Below are 21933 nucleotides of genomic sequence, written 5' to 3' on the forward strand. Positions count from 1 at the left end.
GAATCACTACTTGCTATCTTTAGACGGTCTTTTGCCAGTTATATTATATATTGAGACAATTAATATCTAAGATACAATAGCCTGCCTGTTCCTTTCAATTTAACTTGGTTTCCAATTTAGAATACATAGATACTGTCAAGATGACATAAAATAAAAAAAAAACAGAAACTAAGCAGTTTGTGTGTTTAACATTTCGCATAACATTTTAAAGGGAAGTGAGCTTCTTTCCCAAAACAAGACTCTTACTTTACTATGTATGCTAACCATTCTCTATGATGGGAACAACTCTTAGGGTAGCTTCACACGTACCGTATTGCTGTGTATTTATCGTATTTATCGCTGCATTTTTGGTGCGATTTTTACATGCGAGTTTTGATTTTCAGATTTTAGATGGCCCGATATGGTGCTATTTACAGAAGTCAATAATTGTTGTTTAGAGAGTTCAGTCCTTGTTTGCAATGGCATGAACAATTTCTCCTGGGCCACACAAATGATTCCTGTATCGTTTGTGTGGTCATTTATATGTATTGCTGCTGGACACTTATCCCCTGTTTATGCATTATGCGATAATAATATATTTTAGTGTGGCACAAAATATGAGATAAAGATTGGGTGTTTTTACCGGTCCTCGGCTGATCACTGACACTTTTATACAGGTCAATTATCGTCCAAAGAAGAATTTAATCGCAAAGCTCCTTGCTGACAATCGGCCCATGAAAAAGGCCCCTAAGAATCGGATTTTAGCCAATGTAAACACTGAAAAAGTCAGGTAGCACCAAGGACTCTTCAATGGACTTACAAGTGAAGGTGTCAAGGGTTGGACTCATGTCAATCAATTATTGATTAATTTTTAATGGCTGGATTAGCCCATTAAGGGTACTTATGATCTTGGCAGGTTTGTCAAAAATAAATGTAGATCAGAAGTGTGTGATTCATCACATTTCTGATCTACATTTATCTTTGAAAAACCTGCCAAGATCATGTGTGCCTATTGGCACACATTTGAGAATACTTTGTATGATTTTTGTAATAATAATGATATTCTTAAACATGGCAAATGTATTAAATTTTTTTGTAACTTGCTGTTTGCACTTTACATGATTTAAATTAAACGTAAAATCTAAAAGACTTTGTGAAAGGCCACCACGTCCTCTTAGGAATGTACAGAAAGAAAAAAAAACCTCTTGGATAAGTTCATTAGGTGAAAAAGGAGACCAAGGTCACAGTAAACCAACCTTGTCGGACAGTTTTGAAATTGAAAGTCTGAAAGCCTCCTGTCAGGGCAGACGAATCAATAACATCCACGCCATACTCGCTCTGGCTCCTTCGATACAATGTAATTCCCACCACCAGCACAGCCACAGCAATGATGGCAGCTCCCAGGCCTGAGTACAGAGCAATGTCACTAGCATTCTCAGCGCCTGTACAGAAAAAAGAAAAGGGGGGGGGGGGGAGAGAGAGAACAAGACTGATTACTTCAAGTTGTTCAGAGAAATCAACACTGCTGAGGGACTATGTGGTCAAACAGCAGAAATAAACCATTGCTCTGTAAGGTAGGCTTTGTTCAGATCAAGAAATGACATATAACTTCATCATAAACAAGCTTTGTGGATCAGCATTTGAAGACGTGAAATTTAAAGAGGTTTTTAACAAAATGCAAGATATTGTATGGAAGTTTTCTTTATTTGAATTTGCAAGTTTTTGAATTTGTGTTTATACCTGTTCTTTACATTTAAGGACTGCCAACTACAGCACACTTTCAGCAGCTTGGGTCCAGGAGCCCCCCCCCCCCCCAATACGAACACTCATCACCTATACAAATATTAGTGGTTTAGTGAGTGATTGATGGGGGTCTAACTGCTGGAATCCCTAGAACTCACCTAATATAGGATTTGCTATCTTTGTCCAGTTCACAGTGTTGAATAGAGTTCCAGTGCGTATGATCAACTGCTGCTTCATTCAAACAGATGGGGCAATGTTTGGACCCCCAATAATTAGATATTCATCTTGTGGATAGGTGATGAGGGTCCTTCAGGGAATACCCCTTTAAGCTTAGCCCCCTTCAGACAACTACTAATTGTAATGTTAGGCATGTCAATAAACTACTTAAAGGGAATAATCTATCTATTTATCTATCTATCTATCTATCTATCTATCTATCTATCTATCTATCTATCTAAATGTTCCATAACCAAGACCTGATGACAATGTCCTGCCGAATGGAGTCTATTGTAAAACAATTTTTCTCTGAGGCATCACTAAAGGGAAACTAAAGTATTACACAGTCCCATTTGAAATCCTTGGACTGTCTGCATAATCCAAGGACACGCTAAGTCCTCCTCAATGTCAAGTAATGTTCATAGCTATTCTGGCTCATAGATCAGGGTATGTGAATATGGGTTTCCTAAACCAGGTTGGTTTGTTTTTTTAGAACAGCGTAGCTTACAGAATATTATGGCTTCACAGATATAGGCTATGTTTCCACATCAGGATTTCTATCTGTGGCTGTTTATCCGAGTGGCCATCAAAAAGATGGCCGTCTTTTGATAACGACGGCTGCAAATAGTGATCATGAACATTATTTGCAGCCGTCATTGCTGATAGACAAACATTATTTGGTGCTAAAATGATGGTCATCAAGAAATATGGATGTCTTTTTTACATAGTGGGAACATAGCCAAGAACTTAAAGTGACACTCTCACCCCCTTTGTGCATTCTGACATCTCTACACAGGTGTAAAGGGTAAATTTAGCGTTTTTCATACCTTATTTCATATCATACGTCATGGTGCTTGTTCAAGTAAAAAGTGTCCTTTTATCAACTGCAGATTGTACTAAGTGGGCGTGGCCTCGTGGCATTAGCACCACTTAGCCCCGCCCACAATGGTGCCATTGGCCTCGCCCCCTTGGCGCCCATTGGTTGGTCGACGTAAAGGGGGTGGGGTCAAGACATTTCGGCCAGCCTGTTCCAATGGCCAGCGAGGGGGAGGGGCCAACTGCGGCGTTGTGGGTGGGGCTAAGTGGCGCTAATGCCGCGAGGCCATGCCCACTTAGTACAATCTGCAGTTGATAAAAGGACACTTTTTACTTGAACAAGCACCATGACGTATGATATGAAATAAGGTATGAAAAACGCTAAATTTACCCTTTACACCTGTGTAGAGATGTCAACAAAGGGGGTGACAGTGTCACTTTAAGTATTTAAATAATCCGACGATTCAGGCACAGCTCTGAGTTACATGTCCTACATCACCACTTAATATGGAGGGAAGGATTAATTATTTCAAGTTTGCTTTTAAAAAATTACCTTGATGAATGCACACTGAGTCTTTTACAAACCTCTTATAACACACAGTAGGATATAGCATTTGAACTGCCTTAACTTAAAAAAAAATTAAATTACATTAACTACAACAATATAGATACAGTTACAAAGCTAAATGTTAACTATTGCTACAGCTATGGCCATTTTAACATATGCATAATTCATTCATTTGTAATTATAGTTAACTTCATGTAACCTTGCATCAATTCATATCTTTTATGAATTAATAATGGCTTATTGTGCATCAGCAGTGGATTAAAAATCACAGTTTTCATTTTCCCTTTAATTTTCTATGGTCATGACGCCTTCAGAATAAGATTTTTTTATTTTTTGCTCACCCACTTAAAGCATTAACGCATGACTACACTTACAGTTGACGTTTCAGGAGAAGCTGCCATATGTTTACGTGAGGAGTAATACTGTTTCTGTGCATTGTGTAACTTGAACTTTCCCTGAAATAGTGGGCAGAGACTAGCTACTATGATGTGTCGCATACAATATACACGCCCAAATAAAGGGATTCTACTCCATATATCTTATAGCACATGGTAGAAGAATGCGGGACATTATAGAGCAATACTAAGCAGTGTGAATACAGCACTGATGTGTATAACATTTATCACAGATGTGAGAAGCTTCTCTATGTTTCTCTCGGTGTCTAACTCTTCAACAAATTGTGTTTCTTCACCTCTCTATAGACATATGATGAGCAGAGATTCCTGGGAACTTTTTGGGTTCAGCAACGTTTTCTAAACCCAAAAACTTGCCATTTGACAGACATCATGTGTTGGGTACTTGTCAATATGCTTCTTTCCACAGTTTGTCATGTGGATGCAGCTGACGCAAGAAGATTGGGTTTTCATGAAAATGTCTCATGCCTGTCAATTCTATGCACACACCCTTAATTAGTTAAAGGGTTTATCTAGCATTGGAGAAAATGCTGCTGCTCCAAAACAGAGCCACACCTGTCCTCAGGTTCCATTCACTTCAATGGAACTGAGCTGCAAAACCACACCAAAACCGAGGACAAGAGTGATGCTGTTTTCTGGAAGAAAGTGGCCATGTTTTCTAAGGGCCCTATTACACAAAGCATTAATCTGCCAATCAGGCCGATTCAGCAGACCATCGCTCTATGATCATGTCTTTAGGTCCTGATCTAAAATCATCGACCGTGGGTGCGCATTGCTACGTGTAATAACAATGCACTGCCAATGGCTAATGACTGTGTAAGGAATATAAAAAAGTGTATACGTTATCTCACTGCGCTCCCCAGTGTTCTCTTTGCTCTTGCCCACTGTCCACAGCCTCCTATGGCAATTTCAGAGCTGGTACCTAAAGTGACAGACCATTCAGCCAATCAGCCAAGCAATCAGCCTGTCACTTCAGAAACCGGCTCTTAAGTTGCACCGTTGGCTGCAGACAGCAGACCGTAGTGAAGAGAAAACCAGAAGCATGGAGAGGTAATGTATGAGCTCCACTGCAAGAGCTGCATTGGCATAGCTAATATTGTCCGTCCAGCCCTTGCTACTCGATAATCAAGCCGTTTAATAGGCTTAGTAAATGAGCACCGATCTACCAGATTGGTGCTCATTTAAAGGACAACTCCAGTGAAAGTCTTTTTTCCAGTAATTGAAACACATTACAAAGTTATACAACTTTGTAATATGCTTCAATCACCTATGTGCCCTCTTCCCTCTATCCCCCCTCAACCTCCCACCAGGAAGTGAAGTAAACTCATTCGTACCTAATGACTGTTGACCCCGGGGTTTTCTGTGGCAGCCATTTTGTGACAACGACATCATCATGAGGGAGGCGGGTCTAAGTCCCGTTAGGTCAGCCTCCCTGTGTCAGATGACTCAGGTTGCTCAACTCTGATTGGCTGAACAAGCTGTAAGACATCTAACAGTTTTACGGAGTCAGTTAGACATCACAGGAGACAAAGTGCATCATGGGAGAGCCCAAACCAGGAAGTGAAGGAAAAAATGAAGACACCAACTGGAGCTTCAGTTTAATTTTTTGTATCAGTGCCAGAGTTGTCCTTTAATATAGTGACTGGGCCGTGTAATACGGCCCTAAGGCTGGATAACCCCTTTAATTACAAATTGTCCTATGCATAATATGGATAACATATATCTATCTTAAGATAAGCAGAAATGAAATACTAAAAGGACATACTAGATAGACCAAGTTTTTTTTTTCTGCCAACAACCTTGTCTATGTTTAAAAGGGTTCATACAAAAAACTCGTTGGACATAGGGCTTTTCCATGGCAACCCGATCCTTCAGCATCCTCTGTGCCTGCACACTGAACTCTGAAATGAAGCATAGTGACAGGTACCCTTTAAGAAATGGCTAAAATGAAAGAATGTAAAAGGCTTTTCTCCACGTTCATTTAATTTACTACATTTATTCATTGAATTTCTCCATAAATTGAACATGAATGAAGTCTGGCTTGTGCAGACCAAAAAAAAAAAAAAAATGTGAATTTGAAAGTATTTTTGTCCTTGACTTCAACTCCTATTAACTCCTGTTTTTCACAGTATTGCTTTTTATATTATAAGTCAGGTTCTTTTGCAGATTAAAGAGTATTAGGTTGCAATTAAGAACCATTTGTTCTCCTCCCCATATATCCATGCTGAGTATGCACACCACGAATATCTCCTGCTAATCCAAAGGATCTTTGAAAATGCCATACCTTCCCTTCACCTGTATGTACTGAAAAGATAATCCCACTGAATTTTATGCATACTCGCCACGGTAAACGGGAAAGCAGTCAAGGCTTATATTTCAATTAGAGATTATACTCAGGAATGATAATGCATAATTGGCCACAAAATGGTTTGGTGGTGACTCAATGATCTTTTTATCCAAGTTTTAGGAGGTGATATAGAAGATAATGAAAACACTTCATGTCATGTTCTAGTGTCTTCTTTATCCTAGAGATGACTTACTATAGCAGTCGGTAGAACAACATTCTCATAAATAATGAATTGCTGTATTCCATGAAATACACCTAGCGAGAAGGAAACACTCATAGCCAAGGATATGATTTATCAAGGATTATGTTACAGTTTTCACAGGTCTGCATCTAAAGATTCACAATTACTTCTTGACCGGGTACTTTTTAGAACATACATGGACCTGTGATTTATAAGGCCACCATGGTGTCTTAGTTTTTTTTTTTATCCTTATCCAAAGGATCCCCACCAATCAATAGAACAAAGGAGCCATGGTGCTTGGTTTGCTGATCAATAGAGTAAGATCCATGTTTGTGTGTAGCTGTGTCAGCTTTATTCACATAAAGGCCTATGAGATGGACAATGATGAGCAAAGATCTTATATACAGAGCCTATTACGAGGCTTGACAATCATGGAGACAGCATCGCTCGATTGTTCATGCTGGTCCTTGGCATCCATCATTTGTCAGCCATACATACCGTATTACATGGGGTGATGTGCGGATTATGGTTTTTTAACCTGTCAAAAAGAAGCAATCGGCAAATAGGCCGTTGCACACTCATCAGCTGATCTCTGGTAATAGTACACAGGGCAATTTTGAAAAGAGAGGTGATGTGAGGGAGCGGCAGTACTTGACACGGGCACATAGATTAAACTATTGTTATGTCAGAGCTGTAACAAGAGGTGGGATGTTGACTGCACAATAAATCATCACCTTCAGATATGTAAGTGTATGCACACCAAGTGTGTGTGTGTGTGTGGGGGGGGGGGGGGGGAGAAAACTGTAAGATTAACTGAAGTGGTTTCTCCACCATTACAGTCAACTGAGCTTGGGGGGGGGGGTGAATTCATATTGCAAAGAACACTCATTAAAAAGGATTTATGGTCTGTGAGATCTGCACATTATGAATCTGAAATGATGTCCCCTATGTTTAGGCTCATCTTTAAAGAGAACCAATCACGGCCAAATGTTTTTTTTTTTTATTGCTCCATTTAATAAGGTTTCATTTTTAATCAATTTTTGTAAATATAATTAATCAATTTTTTTGCCGGGGTTTTAATATATTTGCATTTCCCTTCACTGTCGCGCGCCGGCTCTTTTGAAAAGAGTCGGCGCGCGACAGGAAACTCCCGGCATGCCGAGCAGCGGGAAGGGCTCCCATGAGCCTTTGCCTGCCGCTCTGTAAATACACAGTAATCCCGCGCTATACAGTGCGAGATCGCTGTGTATAAATGTCCTAACTGACAGTTTAGTTTATCTCTAAAGATACAGACTGCCTTTGCAGTCTGTATCTTATATTTTACCTAATCCATCCTAGCGGCGCACTAAGGTCGAGCGCGGCCATCTTGGTTATGTCCCTTGCGTTCCAATGGTGCGTTCCACCGTCGGGCCGCAAGTGACGTCATCAAGATGGCGCCCGGCTTTACAGCACCGCTGGAGAGGACTGGGTAAAGTATAAGATACAGACTGCAAAGGCAGTCTGTATCTTCACAAAGTCTATTACTGAAGATACAGACTGCCTTTGCAGTCTGTATCTTATACTTTACCCAGTCCTCTGTAGCGGTGCAGTAAAGCCGGGCGCCATCTTGATGACGTCACTTGCGGTCCGACGGTGGAACGCACCATTGGAACGCAAGGGACATAATCAAGATGGCCGCGCCCGGCCTTACTGCGCCGCTAGGATGGATTAGGTAAATTAGAAAGATACAGACTGCAAAGACAGTCTGTATGTTCAGAGATAGACTTAGGGAGAGAGGAACTTTTACAACAGGGACAGTTAAATTTAGGTGATTGGTCCTCTTTAAGGCTATGTTTACACTATGTAAAAGCACGGCCATTGTTGCCATCGGCAACAACGGCTGTACTTTGTAATGGGTGGAACAATGCCTATTCTTGTATGGGATCCCATCGGGATCCGGTCGGGATCCCATGCGGTGCCGCAAAGAACTGACATGTCAGTTTTCTGTGGCCGCAATTCACTGAATTGCGGCCGCAGAAAGACCTGTCAGTTCACACAATGAAGCCAGCGGCTCCGGCCACTTGCTTCATTGTGCGCTATAGGAAGTTCTGATGTGGGCGCACGCTGATGCGTCCGCATCAGAACATTGCGGCCGGAAAGATCATCCAGCCGGATCACGGAACGGCCGGTCTCTTACGTAGTGGGAACATAGCCTAACAGTAGTGATGAGCGAATAGTGAGATATTCGATTATTCGATCCCATTAAAGTCTATGGGAACAAGTATTCGATTATTGAAAAACATCTATTTGACCATTTGGAGGGTGAAACCGGAAGCTGGGGGATTTGAACGCTTATTAATTATTCGCGGGATTTTCGTACGAATATCGAATATTTGAATATCTCACTATTTGATCGAATATCTATTCGATCGCACAGTATTCGCTCATCACTACCTAACAGTACATTTCTATAGGGAATCTGCTTTAGGCAGCTGAGCATGCAAGGATTTAGTGTCATGGCACCCTTAAACTTTAATTTGTAAGACTAAAGAAAAAGTAGTGATATAGACAAATCACAGGGTATTCTGGTATCAGAAAATTGTACTTAAATAAAACCCCAAAGCATATTACTTATTTATATAGTGTTACCACTAATAGTTCTGGCTTCAGGATGCTTTTGTGCACCATCTCGGTCATATCGTCATATGCACATATACTGTACATATAAACCTTTATTATGACATTAGGAAGAGGGATTCTCCCTTGTGCTAGGCATTGCCAAAGCAGAAGAGCAGACAGGGAGTGAAAGCAGCTAGTGCTGCAACTTCACTGATGAAATAGTCTGCAGTGAAATTAGATGTTCTGCTACAGCTTTACCTGGGGAAGTCACACAAGTGCTGGGGGAGAGGAGTAGACAGGACGGGAAGACTGGGATGGGCATTGAGGCAAAGTAATTATGGGAATTGTAGTGCTTAGCAACTACTCAACCTGGTAGTACAATACCTAAACACTGAACTAAGACAGCACTGACAGGTAGGCAATGCTATATCCTTCTGCAGCATGTTTACTTTTATTTTTTACCTGATGTCACAGTACTCCTTTAAAGGGGTACTTCAGCAAGATTTGTAATGTTCTTCTATTTAAAAATCTCCAGTCTTCAAGAACTTGTCAGCTGCTGAATGTCCTGCAGGAAGTGGGGCATTATTTCCAGTCTGGAGAGCAGAATAGGTTTTCCATAGGTATTTTCTACTGCTACAGATTGGAAAGAATACATCACTTCCTGAAGGGCATACATTAGCTGATAAGTACTGTAAGACTGGCAATTTTTAAATAAACGTAAATTAAAAATCTCGGACACTTTCTGACACCAGTTGATTTGAAAGATTTTTTTTTTTACTGGAGTACCCCATAAGGCTTTTTTTTTTTTTTAGAGCTGTACATTAGTGTGTGGCTTGTGTAGTACTCTGCAAGCCCCAATTGTGAACTTAAAATAGTCTAGTATATACAGTAGTATATAGTGGTCCCTCAACATACGATATTAATTGGTTCCAGGACGACCATTGTATGTTGAAACCATTGTATGTTGAGACCAAAATGCTATGGAAAACTAGCCCAGGTAAGAAGCAGTACAGGACATGTAGTATCACACTATACTCTGGAGAATCACTACTAGACAGCCAACCAGTGCAGGCACTTCACTAATACTGGGGTTTTACCATTAAAATGGCCAGTTTCATTGGTTGATCATCTAGTTACTCACATGTGCCGTAGATCCTGACTGTCTGTAGCATTGTATGTTGAGTCTGGTCTCAAGTTATGATGGTCCAGAAAGGACCATTGTATATTGAAAATATTGTATCTTGAGGCCATTGTAATAGTACTAATTGTAATAGTACTTCCATTAATAGTACTACTGATACCTATACTGTCAATGAATGGTCATATTTTAGGCACTTAACATAATGTAACATATAAATTATAACATCACCATAATATAATTTATATGTAACTATATATTACATATAATATAATTTATTCCTATCATTTCCCTCTCTCTGATTTCACTTACAATATCCATGGATTATTCAGGAAGCTTAATGGATCACCAACCAAACAAATGACATTTCAACCATAATACATTGAGAGCGATGAAAAATAAATATACTAACATGCAGGAGGCTGTTTGCCTTAGATTACTTGACATAAGTACATTGGCAAATATTAGACATATTCTACTGAAAACAGCAGATTTCTCTCGTTCCCCTTATGGGGACGGTTCTGAGTGTTTTCTGTCAGTCACTAGGATGAATGTTCGAAAACACTTAGTTAGTGTATATTAACCCAAAGTGAAAGTTTCTATTAAATGTGATTATACATTGGGAACGCACCTGAAGGTAATTTGAGTGGTGCGCAGGCTTGGAAGGGAAGATTTTGTTTGCTACATTAGAAAACATAATTGATTAAAATGAATATCCACTTGTATTTGATGAGAAAGTCATCTTTTCGCCATTAGGATTGCTTGTTAACGCGGCTCTAAAACACAATGCAATAAATGATCATTGCCGCAGGCAATTTATTGTAAACCTCTTAAAAAAGATTTTATATCCGAATAACCGGTTCATAGATGTCGTTCAGAGTCAGAGGGGTTTGGGAAATAAAACATCCTATTTCCTATCTAGGCAATGGTATATACGTAGTATGAAGATTTCTGGTCAGTGGCAGAGATGAGCTTGTTTCTGGAAATGATATTGTCACGCTCTATTGAACAAACTAATGTCACAATTACATATAGGAAGAATTGACTTTTCTGTAATAATAGTACAGAATATATGTTAAAAGTTACAAATTCTTCAGGCTTAGAAAAATATGTCCACTTTCTTATAGTTACAGCACTAATCTTATGCTCGGTTAAGGTGGGGGGGTTGCAGCTAAGTTCCAATGAAGTTAATGGCGTTAAATTGTAATACCACACACAACCTGAGGACAGGGTGACGCTGTTTTTAAAAGAAGTGTGTGTTTTGTAATCCTGGATAACCCTTTAAAAAGGAAACTATCATTTGGTTAGATGACCTAACCTGCTGATAGCCCCCTATTGGGCACGGGGTGCAGAGGAGGAGGGTATGTCTCTTAACTTCCTCCTCTGTGCTGTTCCCGTTCTGTTAGCAATGTAATACTCTGTATGGAGCACCGTTAGGAGTACTGCCTCACCCCCAGAGTGTGGCCCGCCTCCTCCATTGATTATGATTAGAAGGAGCAAGCTGGCTCAACGCTATGGGGGCGGGACAGTGCTCCTAACGGTGCTCTGCTAACAGAACAGAAGCGGTGCAGAGGAGGAAGGTAGGATAACATAGAAAACATAACGTAATAATGTTATGTTTTGTTATGCATTCAATTCATGACCAGAGCAGGTCCAACCCCTGGGAACAACCACCAATTGTTAGAATAAAGAGGATGCCCTGAGATAACGCTGCACCCTTTACACTATTTTTCCCTGTTCAGTAACCCCCAGAAAACCCCTTCAGGAAACTGCAGCACAATACCATTCATCTGTCGTTTTTCATGATGGGTGAAGGTTTCAGATGTCAGACTCTACTGATCATGAAATGATCCTTGTGATATGCGATTACTTTATAAAATGGGAAAACACCCTTAAACCACACTCTGTTAGATGTAGGATGGCCAACTAGGTAGTAAGTGAGGACCTATGGGTAGGAGATAAAGTGAATAGAGATAAGGGAATTTACAGTAATAATGAAGAGAAGCGGTTTGCTGCCCAAAAAGCTCCGGTCCCTGCAAAAAATTATCAATAGGAGCATGGGCCTAAGTGGAAAAAAAGGGCAGCTGGTGTAACCTGCTCAAAAACAGCACAAAAAGCTTGATAGATAAAGCTAAAAAAAATATATGGCTCAATTGTGCCCGAGTGTGTCATAACCTGATTGTTCTGCATTCGATTACTGGTGGCTGAAGAACTTGGATGCAGTATCCATGCAGTATCCATGTTTAACAGGATTCCCTAGGGCTGCATCAAACTTCATCAGCCACCAGTATTCAAAGGCAGAGCATTGCATTGTGTTTTTCTGCAAAAAGATTGATACATACTGTATGCCTCTAAGTTAGTAGTTCACCAACATGTAACCTCCTCTATCTCTTGACTCCTCATTAAGCCTTCACATCTTGCTGACTTTTAGAGAAGAAGTACTTTGTTATCTCTGCAATACGCCCATCAGCTGGCTTCCATTTAACTCACTGCAGCTCTATGACACTTCTCCCCGGGTGCTGGGAAAAGCTAGATCCAGTCCTGTAAACTTACCCCAGTTTCCCAGTTTGTGAAAAACACAATGCAATGCTCTGCCTTTGAATACTGGTGGCTGAAGAAGTTGGATGCAGCCCTAGGGAATCCTGTAAAACATGGATACAGCATGGATACTGCATCCAATTTCTTCAGCCACCAGTAATTGAATGCAGAGCAATCAGGTTATGACACACTCGGGCACAATTGAGCCATACATTTTTTTCGCTTTATCTATCAAGCTTTTTGTGCAGTTTTTGAGCAGGTTATGCCAGCTGCCCTTTTTTTCTACTTAGGCCCATGCTCCTATTGATAATTTTTTGCAGGGACAGGAGCTTTTTGGGCAGCAAATGAAAAGTGCGCTAGCTGGAATAAAAATTGCTCTAATGATACATACCCCCTTCCCTAGTGTTTCTTATAACAACAGCCCAGATATTGGACAGTAATACAATGTAGTGTTAGTTTCTTCATTTGAGAACACGTCAGTTTCAAATTCTATTTATGACTTTGATATTTTCTTCTTAGAGGAAACATTAAGATTTTGGAAATAATTTTTCTCGTAAAGTACTTCACGTCCCTGAGAGGTAGATATGCAAGTGCTGCTGTCAATCATGAGAGTTGTTTTTACTACGACCGTGGCACCGGCTTCCCCACACTATTGCCATTCTATACATGTGCAGAACTTAAGGTGAATGTACCTGATGGAACATTTACTTTATTTCCGACTTTTATACCTCTAATTCTTTGAAATTTTGTTGGGTGTTGCAACCGTAAATAAAGGAGGCTCAAGCCCAGGCCCCTTCACCACAGTTAAAAGCGTTGCCTTTCAATCAGAAGAAGATGAAAGCCTTCTGCTTGTCAGTGCTGAAACTTTTTCTTTACATCCTCCCTCCTGAGATGAACGCTGTGGGGATTTTGGGCTTAAATCACGATCACCATGTGCAGGCAAAACCTTACTTAGGCCCGCCACTCCATGTCTCAGAAGGCTTACATACGAGACACAGAATGTCCGAAAGTGAGCGCCAGGGAACAGAAGGCTTCTTACACCTTCTGCTCTCTAATAACCCCTTTAAGGTATCTGTTTATGCCGGACCTGCTCCAGTGATTGGCAATATGTGGAGTTCTGTGCAGCAGCACTGACAGGAGCAAAATTATCACACAGGTCAGAGGTCAAAGGTAAAGTCATAAATCAAGAGCTTTCACTGACAGGATCCTAAGCCAGTTGGAGTAGGGAGCTAAGAACCACCTGACTAAACCCAGCAATGTTTCTTTATCTCTCCTTGCGTTGCATTCACGATACAATGGTAACACAGCTCAACATGACATGCCCGTTGTAGATGTGTCCTGTAACTTACAGAATATCTTAAAACAGAATGATATGAAATGACCCTCCACCAGGGAGCAATACAAAGAGGCAAATGTAAAATGCTAGAAATTACAAAAATCATAGAAAGTGCAATTCGCCTTCACACGTATATTCTGTTTTATGCAGAGGATCAAAGTGGGGAAGCAGAACAATGAAAGGCAATTTATACTAATTACCGCCAGAAAGCTGCAATTTCCTCAAACTTTCTGTTATTATTCAAATAACACTCATCTTATAATGTCACTATACTTGACCAGGAAGAAGGATTGTCCTTGTCTAATTGATGTGCTGTGTGAATGCTGACAACGGCGCCTTCATTTCGCTACCTGAATGAAAGACCCTGACTCATGGAGGTATTATTCAGAGGCAGCATCTTTACTTACGTCTTACAATTACCATCTCTTTTCTGTTGCCTTTCACAAATACTGTACATTTATGCCCATATTTCTATGTATTTTTGCTTCTTGCCTTACCAAGAGCAAGTATGTGCCTTATAAAAGCTGCAATGCATGAGCATTAGGGCCAGTTCACACAAAGTAAAATCGTCGGAATCAGTGTGACACTGCTTTCTCTATAGGAGGGCTTGGGTGCCTCTGCTCTCTGTGACTTTTTGCTCAAAGAATTGATATGTCAATTCTTAAAGCGGAGAGTTGCTAAAGCAGAGGCGCGCGAGCCCTCCCATTGAAACAGACGACAGGTGGGATTCCAACTATTTTTTTCGGGGTGAAATGGCTCTTAGAGGGATATTCCAGTGTGTGCCAAAAATATTTATAAAATCATCTACCCTCTGTTCCAGTCTACACAGCAAAGCAGATACAGTAAATGAGCTGTTGAAGACAGAAAATCTTAGTGATTTCTTACCACACCCATCTCTTCTAGTTCCCTCTGGCCACTTGAAGGGGTTATTCTGCACTACAAAAACATGGCCACTTTCTTCCAGAGACAGAACCACTCTTGTCTTAGGTGGGGTTTTAAAATTCAGTCTAATTGAAGTGAATGGAACTTAACTACAAACCCCACCTGAACTGGAGAAAAAAAGGAGTGCTGTCTATGGAAGAAGTGGCCATGTTTTTGTAGCGCTGTTTAACCCCTTTAATGGTTATCCTTGCTTTTGATTGAAACTCTGCATTTCCCACTTATCCTTCACCTTGTCAGCCTGGTTTCTAGGTTTGTGATTTAGTCATGTAGTGGACCAGACCCCTGACCTCCTATATATACTTGCTTGGTTTATTCACCCTTTGCTAGCTTTTAGTCTTTCCTTGCAAATTGTGATGAGTGTCCTTCTTGTATCTTGCTTTCTTTTTGCTATTTCTGGTTACCTAGCTTTTTGTACCTTGACATGGCTACTTGGATTCTTATTTTGTACTGTGTTGCTTGTTTAGATTTGACCTATGCCTGTTTGACTACCCTTGTCTTTGTTTGTCTTGTCCTTGTTTTGTGTTACACGTTATTGCAGACTAGGGACACTCACCCTGTTGCCCGGAGTCCCCTAGGGCTGTCCGAGGCAAGTAGGCAGGGGCAGTAGGAGGAGACAAGTTCATGGTTGAAGTTCAGGGTTCTATGTCCACCCTGTCCCTTTCTTGGCCTAAAACTGTCTGCGGTTGTGACAGTACCTACAAAAACTTACCCATTCTACCGGGTAGTGTGGTAACATTTTTTGGAAATTTGGTGTAACTGTAGATTCTGAGCATATTGAATTGAATTGCTTTGTCAGTTCCATACCTTTTGCAAGAAGCAAAGCAAGATATAGAGCTTCACTGAAGTCAGTTTCTTTTTGCCAACTTTAGATGGACTGATAAAAATCATGAGATCCTGGAAATAGAGTGTGCTTTGGGTAATACACATTATAGCTGGGTTCACACACTGTATACTTCAGGCAGTATTTGGTCCTCAAGTCAGGTCCTCATAGCAACCAAAACCAGGAGTGGATTGAAAACACAGAAAGGCTCTGTTCACACAATGTTGAAATTGAGTGGATGGCCGTCATATAACGGTAAATAACTGCCATTATTTCAATATAACAGCCGTTGTTTTAAAATAACAGCAAAAATTTGCCATTAAATGACGGCCATCCACTCAATTACAACATTATGTGAACATAGCCTTTCTGTGTTTTCAATCCACTCCTGGTTTTGGTTGCTATACAGCCTCACAAATACAGCCTCAAATATACATAGTGTGAACCCAGCCTATAGGTGATATTTATAAAGGTTAAGGCCAGGGCGTACGCCAGGGAAAAGGCACAGATTTGGCCCTTCTCTCTGGCATATGCCTGCCATATCCCCCACTCACCCGATGGGCAGGAAGGGGGGGGGGGGGAGTTGACACGGCAAGGCACAAAGGAGGAGAGGCCTCCTCCCATTCCTCATTTATCATGATTTACGCCTGTCTTGATAAGTCCCATATATATATATATATATATATATATATATATATATATATATAATTATATATATATATATATACATATAAATATATATATATTTTTAATAACCCATAACTTCATGTAATGTTCACATTGACAATATAAAAAAAATGAGTACAATGGTCCTAAAACTCTATGAACATATAAAATGTTGGATTAAAGTGCGATCAAATGTGATCTCATTGCAGTGAAAACAATTTGCGGAATCAATGTGCACAATCTTAATGTGCAACGTAACAATCCATATGATAAATAATGGTTACAAGGTTCAATTCATTTTAATTGCCAAGACAAATCCCTTCCTTTCGGCTGGTGGAATTCTTTTGTACTCCATGAATTAATGGTAACTAGGATTCATTGCTATCCATTGTTGATGTATTCTTCCTTTGTTGCTGCACTAATTGTTATGAGATTCACTCTTTGTGCAAGTTTTGGTTTCGATTAATCATGGCGGGATTAAGCTTTTGTTTTTCATTTACAAGAGTAATTACATGTTTTTGCAGTTCTTTGTAGAACATCATTCCCATTTCCGATTTGGAGGGCAAAGTGAGTGCCCCATAGATATTTGTACATAAATTAAGATTATAATTAATTTGTAAAAACATATTGAGACTTAAAAATCATCCTTTCAAAACAGAAACAGGTTTAGAGCATACCTATAGTTTCAGGATAAGCTTGCATGTGTGATTATATGAGGAATAGCAGTGTTTAATCCATTAAATAACTTGTATACAACAATTTTCCACTTTCTTCTTTCAAATTGTCCCTAAAGTAATGGGTGCAGACTAGCTGCTATGTTTTTTATGCTCCACTATATTTCTATAGTACACCATTTAAATCAGTAGCCTGGAGGATAGTACAAAGCAGTACTTAGCATTGTCAAAGGGGTTAAATATATCGGTGTCTATACAGCTTATGTCTCCTATTTTCCCCATTACTCTAAAGGAAGTTTGTAGAAAATTGTGCACTGACTGCAGAAATAACACCGTTCAAGTGTATGAAAATGACTTTTTCTGTTGCATACATTTCTGCAACAAATGTGAATTTTGGTTCCTCAAACAGAACATGGAGGGCCATTGATAATGTGTAAATGTTGCCATAAGCTCACTTATAATAGGGCATCTTACAGATCATAGTAAGAGAATTCTAGCACTCAAGATACTGTCCAAAATTATTTACTAAAGCTTTACATGAAATCCAACTTAATACAGATAAAGTGATGCGTTTCGATCAGGTAACTTTAATCATTAACTATGATTAAGATCACCTGAAATGTGTCAGTTTATCTGTGTGGAGTTGTATTTTATGTGATGCTTTAAGAATTTGGACAATATCCTGAGTGCTGGAACTCTCTTTCTACTTTCTGGTAGAACCTACACTTCCAAGAACCAAATGGGGGTCTACACTTTTCTCTGGGGTAAGAGCTAAATTTTGTTCATAGGGCTATGTTCACACAACATTTTTTTTCCAGCTCCGTTTAAAATTATGCCCGTCATTACATGTCTAAAATAACGGACGTCATTTAGCTGTCTGGCCTTTCGGCTGTTGGTACATTATTCTAGTTTGGGGTTACTAATTGCCCTTTGGATTCGGTTTAGTTGAAAAGTCCATTAAATTGAAAAGTAAAAACTGTGAAAGAAAGTTGACAAAAGAAAAACTGTGTGTGAACAATTACAAAAAAGGCATGCTGTCTGCAAAAAACGTCCAAAAATAATTGCCATGATCATTATTTTGACGTCCGCGGTGATAACATTTGTCATTTTATACACTATGTGCATTGGAGGTCCGTCATCCCATTGCCTTCAGTGCATTGCATTGAAGTCAATTAAATCGTGGCAAAAATGGACGTCTTTTTAAATAGCAAAAGCGGCCACCTTTTCTCTATTTTTGACATTGTTTGAACATAGCCTTCATCTTATAGATCAACCATTTTTATTAATGCTTTGCATTTATTATGAGTTTATTTAAAAAAAAAAAAAAGTTAGGTTCTATTCTACAGTACCTACAGTGTCCTGATATCAGTGGAGTTTCTTATTAGCCTTTATTTTTTCTTCACCTTCTCCAGGCAGAGGTTTTCAAATATCCATCGTTCGGGTTCATGCCAACCGGAACTTTTGGTAAGTTCACTAATCTCTAGTGGTTATGAGTCAACTCCCTAAGGTGAAACGGCCCATCAGAGAATAACTTCATTGATAACAGGTCATTGCAAAAGCTGTAGAATAGAAACTAAACTTTTTATTTTTACTTCTTACAAATTCAAAACAAAATCAACAGGCTTCAATCCAAATCAGAGTGTCACAAATCATGTTTAGGAACTTGGATTATACTGAGCCACAAAGACTATTACAGAGGAACTTTGGCCATTTATTTATTTGTATCATATATTGCTATCCTTATATAGAACATGCTATTCTTAACCTAACCTAGGCACCACCAGTGATTGGCTGAGCTAATTCTCAGTGTACCTCTTTAAGGAAAATACATCTATACTGCAATTCACCTGAATAAGGTTGAGTTTTGGCTCTCTGAGTGTTATATATAGATGATGCTATACAAGCACAACTCATTTTGTATTGGAGATCTTAAGAAATATCTGGTTTTGAACTCCATAATCATTATAGATGTCAATAAGATGACCTGTTTTCATATGGCCAAATGGATAACTTTGTTATGACATGTTTGAGAAAGGCTCAGTTATATGTGGGTGCCGAAACGAGTTATGTTTATTAATAAATTATTTTTGCTTCTAAATTGATGGTCCCTCTCTACTGCATCTATTACGGACTGTGGTAACCACTCACCTACGCTTGGGATTTCATAGAATATCAAGTGGCATGATAGGTCTGGATCGAGCCGTTCTGTCTTGCATATTCCTGTACCAGTGGGTGCGGGTGTTGATCCCTTTTCCTTTGAGCTGCGGTGACTTATAACAATGAGCTTTTATAGAGCTGTGCCTATTTCTGCACAACTCGACTAGGTGAGTTCATTTCAATACAATTTTGTGTGCTCACCTTTGCTGATTGTATTGCACAAGGAAGCGCCCTCCTATTTGTTTCTATAGCCCCGCATGATTGAGCTCCTGGACCCCGCCGGCTGTCACCCTCTCACCGTTTCCTGGTAATCTTCTCCTCGGTTCCCACTCCCTGCCCGTAATGATTTTTAACTTCCCGGATGGACTCTTTTAAAGTCGCTTTGAAAAGCCACTAAGTAACAACTGCAGAATTCAGCCCAGTCACCTATGTTATGGTGAGCCATTTATTTAAATGGCTGGCATGTAAAATTACACTCACCACAGTCAGTGAATAAAGGGCCTGCCAGAATTTTCCCCAGAGTTAGTTTATCCTAAAATTACCAGTGATGCAATTATTATTTAATTCCTATTTATTGTCTTAGCATGGTAATGCTTCCCATTAAACTAGTCTGCCAAGAACTTGTCTGTAGAGCCAATAATTCATAGGCTGTAATGAAAGAGTGGAGAAAAATGGTGGGATGAAGGTGACTGGAAGTGTATAGTAAGTATATAATACTAAAATGACACACTTCCTTCCATTGAGATATTACCTCCGTAGAAGACAAATGTCCTTTGTAGAGAATAGATGCCATTATGATGTGGTTTTAATCTCACAGCAATTATATTTTCTGATAGGACATTGAGGGAAAGTGAATAAGTGAGGAAGGAATGACAAGCTATTAAATGTAAGCACTTCGTAATGTGTATAATATGGTGGATGGAAAAAGGGAAGACAATAAAGTCATTGGAATATTCCTCAACGGGTTTAATTAAATGTTAAAATCATTTGCTATGTTAGGTGAAAGGAACACAAGTCGACCCGGCTCATGAAATGAAATGAAAGCAAAAAATAATAATTTACAACGGATAGGATTCATAATGCATAGGAGAAAAATACTTAGAAAAATAGAGAAAAATACTTTGCAAAATAACGGCCGTTGTTTGTGCAAATTCGTCCGTTGTTATGAAATACGGCCGTGTTTTTTACGTAGTGTGAACATAGCCTTAGTGTTCATTCAAGTGAATGGAACTGAACTGCAATAGTAAGCACAGCCAAAATCAAAAGTATGGAGTATGTAAGTACTAAATGTGGTCCCGTAAAAGAACTGATCCCTCCTTGATGTAGCCTGAGGATGGCTGGACAATTGTGAAGCTTACTCTGTGGAATATTCTGGTTTGATGATAAACTGGACTAAAGGTCCCCATAAACTTTTGACAGATGTACCCACTGTGAGTATATGGGGCTTTGCTGACCACAGACAGATGATGTTGGTGGAGATAGAGGGCAGCCCTAATGGAAAATCACTGCCTGACCCCTTTGTTTCAGGAGAGATAGGCTGCAGCCAGAACTCTCTTGCTGTGGTTTACGCCTCCCCATGGAAAACACAGGAACGCTCAGCCATGTCTAACTATCCTGTGTATGGGGAGGATGGGAGACATAACTGACGACTGAATGAGCATTATTTTTAGGGTCCTATTACACAGGCCGACTATGATCCAGCAGATCGACGCTCGTTTACTGGACCTATTAGACGGCAGATAATTAGGCAGCATCGTTAGCGATGTCCATGCAGCCCTTTTTCCAAACACCTGATACCTTACCTCTCCCCACTCCCGGTCTTCTCTCCTGTGCTCCGCAGCTTTATGTCCCTGGCGGCAGCAGCAGACAGCTGTCAACTGACAGGCAACTTATCCAATCACAGGCCGGGACTGTTGTATGCTAGTGATTGGCTGAGCGGCCTGACAGCTGTCTGCTGTTGCCGCTGGGACCTGGAAGCTGTGGATCACAGAAGAGAAGACCAAGAGTGGGAAGAGGTAAGGTGTCAGGTGTTTGGGGAATCGTCAGCCCTTTTCTTTACATTGTTTTTACATGTAGCGATGTGTGGTCGGTGCCCACCGATGTTAGGTCCAAACACAGAGCTGGTGGCACAGAGCTGCCAAATGATTGAATATACTTTCTTCTGGTAAAATTCTTACACTTTGATGGGTGGCACTAAATAGACAGTTGGGGATCTAGTGACATATTATCTAGGGAATAAAAATGGGGGGCTTTAGAGGTGCTGGAGTTGCATAAATTAAGTAGGCTTTCCTGCAACTAATGCAGCATGTAATTCTTTGTTTAGGATTTTGGACCATACTAGGTTTTCAGTTGTGGAGGAGGGTTTTACTATTTACGTTTATCAACTATACAGCAATGGGGTTGTTAAAGCAAATGTACCAGCAGATACATAGCTTTAAGATTTTTGCATCAATAGACTGGCGCCGATGCGAGGATACCGGGTTCCACAGTCCTTTTTTTGAACTGTGAGCCGGTTCCCTTATGTGACGCTGGTCTATTCCTGTTCACCAGCCCAGCTTGAGGCACTGGAGGTAACTGCTGGTACATTCACTTTAAATCTTAAATATTTTCTACTAATGCCTACTACTGTGGCAGGTGCTGCAGACTCAGACAGTGAATGTAGAGGTTGTATTTTTAAATAATATGGAATAATTTGGAATATTAAATATGAAATATGGAATAAGCTTCTCCACTACCATAGGACTTGTCCCAATGGCATATGGGAAACTGTTGTCTGAACTCTTGGGTAACCAGCTGACACA

At 40.0% G+C, this 21933-nt stretch overlaps 1 protein-coding gene across 4 annotated transcripts in view; it reads right to left on the reverse strand.

The window, feature by feature from the left end:
* UNC5D (unc-5 netrin receptor D) overlaps positions 1-21933 on the reverse strand; it is a 477260-nt gene that overhangs the window by 93034 nt on the left and 362293 nt on the right. For all 4 annotated transcript variants that reach the window (XM_069956215.1, XM_069956352.1, XM_069956101.1 and 1 more), the window contains one exon: positions 1236-1421. In XM_069956215.1, coding sequence (XP_069812316.1) covers positions 1236-1421 — 186 coding nt within the window. The remainder of the gene's footprint in view (positions 1-1235; positions 1422-21933) is intronic.

The sequence above is a fragment of the Dendropsophus ebraccatus genome, chromosome 1 (assembly GCF_027789765.1).
Source record: "Dendropsophus ebraccatus isolate aDenEbr1 chromosome 1, aDenEbr1.pat, whole genome shotgun sequence".
Classification (NCBI taxonomy): domain Eukaryota; kingdom Metazoa; phylum Chordata; class Amphibia; order Anura; family Hylidae; genus Dendropsophus; species Dendropsophus ebraccatus.